This window comes from Sinocyclocheilus grahami, unplaced genomic scaffold (genome assembly GCF_001515645.1).
Source record: "Sinocyclocheilus grahami isolate Dianchi unplaced genomic scaffold, SAMN03320097.WGS_v1.1 scaffold821.1, whole genome shotgun sequence".
Classification (NCBI taxonomy): Eukaryota; Metazoa; Chordata; class Actinopteri; order Cypriniformes; family Cyprinidae; genus Sinocyclocheilus; species Sinocyclocheilus grahami.
Window position 1 is genome coordinate 85,253 of NW_015506000.1, and position 7,452 is coordinate 92,704.

Sequence of the window (7,452 nt, forward strand, 5' to 3'; positions counted from 1 at the left end):
CACACACACACACACACACACACACACACAAACACACACACACTCACGCACTCTCACGCACACACACACACTCTCTGTGCTACATGCAATACTATGGTATTCTTTGAATTACCAGACACATTATCTTTTAATTTAAGTCAAAAATACCATGGTATTATCAAAATGCCAGGGTAATACTATTTGGCTGGTACTTTTAGCACAATTACATTTACATTTAGTCATTTAGCAGATGCTTTTATCCAAAGCGACTTACAAATGAAGACAATAAAAGCAAACAAAAGAGCAATGATATATAAGTGCTGTGACAAGCTAACACAGTACACATAGCAAGGATTTATATATATTTATATATATAATAAATAAAAAGAAAACAAGAAGATAGAATAGAAAAAGAATAGGGAACGCTAGTGTTAGAGGCTTTTTTTAATAATAAAAATAAAACAAGTCAAAACAATAGAAAAAGAACAGAGAACGCTATAATGTTAGAGGGATATTTTTTATAATAAATAAAAAGAAAACAAGAAGATAGAATAGAAATAGAATAGTGAGTAAAAGTGTTAGTTCTAAATAATATTTTTTAAAAATAAAAATGCAGTCATTATCTGTGTTTATGATTTTTAATACACTCGCATAAAAATCAAGATGCATCAAAAGTCATTTCGTTTGTACTTTTTCACAGATTTCAATCAGAACTCTGTGCTGCGTTCAGCCGCGACAAAACGGTGCAAAACGTGTTTTAAACGGAAACGGTGGTGCGTTGAACACTGTTCTGATGACGCAAGAGTTGCAGCTACGGCAGCTGAGAAGCACATTCTGTGTGCTCTTTCTGAAGAATTCTCGGAGCCTGATGAAATCTCTATAAATACGTGTTTAATACTGCAAAATACGCTCGATGTTACAGCCACAGCCCTGGCCCTCCAGAATAAAGGAGAACATCCCAATCAAATGAAGGGATTTGTGGAAACTGTGGTTCCTAATTATTGTGATCCAACATTTGCTTCGCATTTCAGGACGAAAAGACAAACATTTCAGGTGAAGGATCATCCACTTCTTACCTCCGAGACTGTGTTATGATCTATACGACCTTATTATTTTCATTGCGAGTATTAGGCTTATTGCTGATCGCTGTTGTTGTGCTATGATATTGTAATATTTACCATTATATAATCAGAGGGGTATAGAAACGTTTATGAAAGTGTCCCTCCACAATGCAACAGCAAAATATATAAATATGTGTAGTATTTTTATGTCTTCGCATTTCAGGACGAAAAGACAAACATTTCAGGTGAAGGATAATCCACTTCTAACCTCCGAGACTGTGTTATGATCTATACGACCTTATTATTTTCATTGTGAGTATTAGGCTTATTGCTGATCGCTGTTGTTGTGCTATGATATTGTAATATTTACCATTATATAATCAGAGGGGTATAGAAACGTTTATGAAAGTGTCCCTCCACAATGCAACAGCAAAATATATAAATATGTGTAGTATTTTTATGTAACATTAATCAGTGTCTAGCACACAATAGAAGACATTGCAATTACTAAATGATATTTAGACAGACTTAATTAAAGACGTTCCAGATCTATACTCATGCTCGTATTATTTCAGTTATTTTGCCTTTAATGTAAATAAACATGTGCACACAATATTCTCGCTCTTGTGAATTTATTTGGATGTTAATTACATTGTGCGTGCTGTCTCTTTAATACCGCGTGGTTTATATACATGCTGCTGCTGATTGGGCTGACATTTTTGGACACACCCACCAAACAAGAGAAAAGGCATCTCAAACCCCCTTGCACACCACATGTCGTTCAAACCCGGAAACCGTAGCTAAACGGTGCGCACCGGTTTGAGCTTGAACGTGCCCCTGGTATTTTAGTGAGTCAGAGCGTCTGCGTCGTTTAAAAGCCCTTCTACCGTAAAGCTCCAAATAGCTGCGCGCATGCGCGCTCTGTAGACTGCGGCCGACTGCCTGCAGCACCCGTGTGCGGGGGTTTACGGTAGTTCGTGTTGCGCTTGAGTGCAGGAGGCATGGAGGCCATCCTGAGCTGCAGAAGGGAGGATCTGGAGGATTATTACGGGCTGCTCGGCTGCGATGAGCTCTCAACGGTGAACACACCACTTACTACAACTCTTAAAAGTTCTTCTAGGGCTTGCGTGTTATTATTTCCGCTAGTTTATTACGACAAAGTTGTATTATTATAATCGCAAAGGCAACATGTCTGCTCATTTCAGCTATTGTAAGCAATGTGAAAACATATGATAATTGCATTAACATGCATGTGACAGAATAAGAGGTTTTACACATCTAGTGATAACAGCAGAGCAGCCTGGTGAGCCTGACAGCATGCATCATGCTGGTAATAATCACTGATTAAATAGCTGGGAATGCAAACACTTGTCCATCATTGCATGCTAATCTTTGACTCAAATGTGCATCTTCCGAAGACTGAACAGATTGTCAGTGAGTTTAAAGTGAGAGCTCTGGCCTGCCATCCTGACAAACACCCAGACAACCCCAAAGCAGGTACAAACACAATCATTCATCATTCTGTGTGTTAAAAATAATACTCTGACAACACTTTGATATGATTATCATATTCATTTGAATTAGTTGCAATGACTTTTGTCCAAAAACATTCACGGTTGTGAATTTTCCAGTAGGTGGTGACCCATAAAATGCCAACTTTTGGCCAATTATTGATCTGTTTAAAAATTAATTTACAAAAAAAGTTATGTAACCCATATATTACACTGCCGTTCAAAAGTTTGGGGTCTGTAAGATTTGTGATGCTTTTTAAAGAAGTGTCTTCTGCTCATCAAGGCTGCATTTATTTGATCAGAAATACAGAAAAAAATGTAAAATTGTGAAATATTATTGCAATTTAAAATAATGGTTTTCTATGTGAATCTCTGTTAAACTGTAATATATTTCTGTGATGCGCAGCTGTATTTTCAGCATCATTACTCCAGTCTTCAGTGTCACATGATCTTCAGAAATCAGTATAATATGCTGCTTTATTACAGTTTTGCTGCTTAATATTTTAATTTAATAGATGTCTTTTCTAACAATGTAAGTCTTTATTATCACTTTTTATCAATTTAACACATGCTCGCTGAATAAAAGCATTCATTACTTTCAACAAAAAAAACTTATATTGTATATATATTGTATATGAGGTGTATATTGTTAGAAAATATTTCTATTTCAAATAAATGCTGTTCTTTTTAACTTTTTATTCATCAAAGAATCCTGAAAAATGATCACAGGTTCAAAAAAAAAAAATTTGATAATAAATCAGCATAATAACAGCATATATATATATATATATATGTGTGTGTGTGTGTGTAATAAAAACATTTAATTTACAATAAAATGTCATTTTAAAATAACTAAATGATCTAAATATAATTTATAAAAAAATGGCAAAAAAGTCATTTAGTAATTAATGCAATAAAATAAATACAACGTAAAAATACAAAAAAAAATTTTTTTTTTTAAATACTTATAATATTTAAAGATTAATTGTCAGTGTATTGTGTTGGCACGGTTTTTAAGAATGACTAAATTAATTTTTTTTATAGTTTTAATAGTTTTTATAGATTTAAATGTAGATCATATTTTTTTTGCAAATTGATTAATTAAAATATTTGTTATTATGCTATATTTATTTTTAATTATTTCTTGGTTTGCACTAAGCTAAACTAACATGATGAAACATTATTATTCACAGTAAGACCAGGAACATTAATACAGGAATCTGTCAAATCGTGTGAGTGTTTGAATCTGTTTCTCACACACTTTCTGCAGTGGAGGACTTCCAGAAGTTACAGGAGGCTAAAGAGGTTCTCACAGATGAGAAGAAAAGAAAGAATTACGATCTGTGGCTCCGAAGTCAAATTGTAATCCCGTTCAGCGAGTGGCGAGCGCTCAGTGACTCCGTTAAAACAGTGAGTGTTAGCTAGCTGATATATTCATTACATTTATAACAATTTATAATAAATGCATTACTTTTCAGTCAATGCATTGGGCTGCGAGGACCAAGAAAGAGCCGATGCTTGAGGCTGCAAAAGATCCAGATCCAGTGACTCTGGAGGAGAACCCGTCTGAACCGTCACTGCCGTCCAGTAAGACATCGAGTTTTATGACTATTTACAATTCTTCAGTTATAGATGAGTGACTGTAATGTTTCACAGGTGATCATTGGCACCACAGGTTTCGCTGGGCTGGTGAAGCTCCCTCGGGCCTTTTACAGAAGTTCAGGAATTATGAAATATAAATGCATATTTCCTGTTGCTCTGCATGCTTTTGTGTGTAAGTGCATTTATTCCATTTATAGAGTAAAGCATCAGAACTGAGCAATCATTTACTATGCTTCACCATTTCTGGCATAACATTGACTTTATCTGTCTGTTTGTTTTGTAGGATGTTGATATTAATATTCAGCAGTGACGCTTCGTATGCCTTAAATGTCCAATCAGAATTGTTTTCCTGAAATATGAGTAAACCGTGTTTTCAAGCCTGCAGATTTGCACAAGCAACGATTATAACGTTTATTTTAATTCATAATTTATTGAACGAATATATCACTAATTAAATAATATATATTAGTAGAAAATTGCATTCGATTAGAAGCCAGGAGTGTCTTAAAAATATCACTTTTTTTATTCATAAGTTTATTTTTAGAGAAAAAAAATTGTAAAAGTGTTTATGATATGAGTTCGTTGTGCAATCAGTATTTCGAGGCATATATATATATGTTATAATGTTTCTATAGTCTGTGTGTGTTGTGCTTAATTGTCAGCCAATGTTGCATAAATAAAACAATGTATTGTGGAATAAGACAAAAATGTATTAGTCATTATTTATCTTCCTCAACCGTGCGTTCATTCATTGGTCAAAGTCCAGCGGATCCTCGCTGTGATTGGTCAGTCCCATGTGTCAATCATTCTATTGGCTTTCACTGACTCTAGTGCACACTGTAGTGACCGTCAGTGGGGCACGCACAGAAGACCTAGAGTCTACAGTCAAGATGGCAAGTGCAGTCCTTCTGAGAGCCTGTCGGCTGACTCTGATGGGAAGACAGAATATTTTAATGAAAACAGCTCAGCGTGCGATGGCAGGTAAAGGTGAGAGACATTCAGGAATCTCTATAGACAACCTACTGATATTATTAATGCACGTATAAAAATAAAGCAATATGCTGTCCTGGTCTATGTTGTTGAATGAGTGACATGCTCTCTTATGCATACATGCTGTCACACAACAGAAACACAGGTAACCGCTCATTAATATCTGAAGAACACATGAAAGTAGGGGTTAAATAAGCTACACGTGACTTAGAACGTGGAGGCTCGTATGATATATACGCAGTGAGTTAAATCAAGGTCATGTGTTCTCTCTGCTGTGGAGGCCGAGCTCTGGCCTTTCTTGGCACTAAACTCATGTTGGTGTGCCAGTGACTCTGGAGCAGGGCGCCGCTTTATTCACCCGCTGGTGGGCGACACCTAGTAGACATATTCTGTCATCGCAATCTCAAGACCAAAACATTATTATTTTGTTTTTTTTGGAGAGTAAACATAAAAATATTTTTGGGAGTAACATGCTAGTGACACTAAATTAGTAACATTATTGCAGTATATACTGCTTATATAACTAATGTATAATTAGTGAATGTACATACAAGTAGGAGTAATGATTTAGACATTCAGCAGACGCTTTAAGCGACTTACAAATGAGGACGGTGGAAGCAATCAAAATCAACACAAGAGCAATGATGTGCAAGTGCTATAACAAGCCTCAGTTAGCTTAATGCAGCACACGGAGCAAGTTTTAAAAAAAACATAATAAATAAAAAGAAAACAAAAAGAAAAAAAAAAGATTAGAGAAGCTAGTTTTAGTTTTTTTTTTTTAAAGAAAACAAGCAGTTAGTAAATAAATAAGTGCAAGTCTAAACGGGGCAATTTTTTTATAAAGAATAGAATTAGAATAGAGTGCTAGAGTTAGAGGGTCGAATAAAGATGGAAGAGATTAATTTAGAATTTTGTATTCATACACACCAGGGTTATTGTAAATAACTTAACTCAAGCCATTGTTACTTGAAATAAAATGCTGAAAAACTTTTACAGCTTTTCAAAAACTGTTCATTTTCGTTTAGTTGAACTTTTAACGTAATGAAATAATTAAAATAAGAAGTATACCATACATATTTAAAGTAAAAAAAAAAGAAGTACAAAGTACAAAAATACACAACAAAGCGGCTAAAACTTTAAAATGAAAATAAACATCAAAATGTCAAAAAAATATCAAATATCACTAAAGTTTATGTTGCACAATTCAGTTTTTTCCCCACCAAAGAACAAATATTATAAAATAACACTGATATACGCTGTAAAAATTAGTTTTTGAAAAAATTATAAAACAAAGATTGAGTACTTTTTACATACTTTTCTTAAAAATTCTGCTTTTTCTTTGTAATTCATTGTGAAATTTACTTAAAATTTCTGAGTGAAAATTGTTTCTGCATCATTATTTTTCAGCATTATGTTTGTTATTAATACTTTTTTTATAAAGGTTTTTAGGGTTTTTAAAATACATTTATAGTGAAAAATTTGATTAAGTTAATTTTCTAACACTTTATAAAAACTTGAATTATTCAAATAGAATGTTGTTTCATAACAAATTGTTTCTTCTATCTCTCTGTATATGTGTATTTGTACTATAACCTTTATTAATGTTCTTTTTTTTTTCTTCGAAGATTCTTCTTTGATACCTTGAGGATAAATTTCAGATTATGATAGAATGCCATTATCATTTCAATGAGAATATTTGACTGGGGTATAATAGGTTATATTTAAATAAAAAAATGTATATGAAGTTGTTTACTGTATTCACTTACAATTAAATGAGTTTTTTTTCATTTCCCTTATTTATTTGTATCCTCCAGGGCTCTGGTTACACCCGTCCACTTTTACTCAACCATATGATTGTCCTACCATTGCTAATGTTTTCTGTTTTTCAGGTATCCCAACAGATGAAGAGCAGGCAGCGCTCACTCACGCTCGCACACACTCACTCACTCACGCTCGCACACGCTCACTCACGCTCGAACACGCTCGCGCTCGCTCACTCACACTCAAACGCTCACTCACACTCAAACACGCTCGCACACGCTACTCACACTCAAACACGCTCGCACACCCCCCCACCCAACCACGCGCACACGCTCACTCACACTCAAACACGCTCGCACACGCTCACTCACACTCGCTCGCATACGCTCACTCACACTCGCTCGCATACGCTCACTCACGCAAAACACACTCGCACACGCTCACTCACACTCAAACATGCTCGCACACGCTCACTTACACTCCAAACACGCTCGCACTCGCTCACTCACACTCAAACACACTTGCACACGCTCACTTACACTCCAACA

General features: G+C 34.9%; 2 protein-coding genes across 4 annotated transcripts in view; both read left to right on the forward strand.

The window, feature by feature from the left end:
• Nucleotides 1-1,778: 1,778 nt before the first annotated feature.
• On the forward strand, nucleotides 1,779-4,733 carry dnajc12 (DnaJ (Hsp40) homolog, subfamily C, member 12). 3 transcript variants are annotated; one of them, XM_016247031.1, is made up of 6 exons: nucleotides 1,779-2,119; nucleotides 2,459-2,537; nucleotides 3,822-3,961; nucleotides 4,030-4,138; nucleotides 4,208-4,325; nucleotides 4,437-4,728. In XM_016247031.1, exons 1-5 carry the CDS (start codon nucleotides 2,042-2,044, stop codon nucleotides 4,288-4,290), a joined length of 489 nt encoding a protein of 162 aa, XP_016102517.1. In that variant the 5' UTR covers nucleotides 1,779-2,041; the 3' UTR covers nucleotides 4,291-4,325; nucleotides 4,437-4,728. The 3 variants fall into 3 exon arrangements, with proteins under 3 accessions (XP_016102517.1, XP_016102515.1, XP_016102518.1); XM_016247029.1 differs by having other exon boundaries at nucleotides 4,208-4,730; XM_016247032.1 differs by lacking the exon at nucleotides 1,779-2,119 and adding an exon at nucleotides 2,343-2,370 and having other exon boundaries at nucleotides 4,208-4,733.
• A 231-nt stretch (nucleotides 4,734-4,964) lies between these two features.
• Nucleotides 4,965-7,452, forward strand: part of LOC107562383 (cytochrome c oxidase subunit 5B, mitochondrial-like) — a 3,410-nt gene continuing 922 nt past the window's right edge. Inside the window, exons 1-2 of the mRNA XM_016247011.1 lie at nucleotides 4,965-5,140; nucleotides 7,033-7,070. Coding sequence (XP_016102497.1) covers nucleotides 5,044-5,140; nucleotides 7,033-7,070 — 135 coding nt within the window. The 5' untranslated portion in view covers nucleotides 4,965-5,043. The remainder of the gene's footprint in view (nucleotides 5,141-7,032; nucleotides 7,071-7,452) is intronic.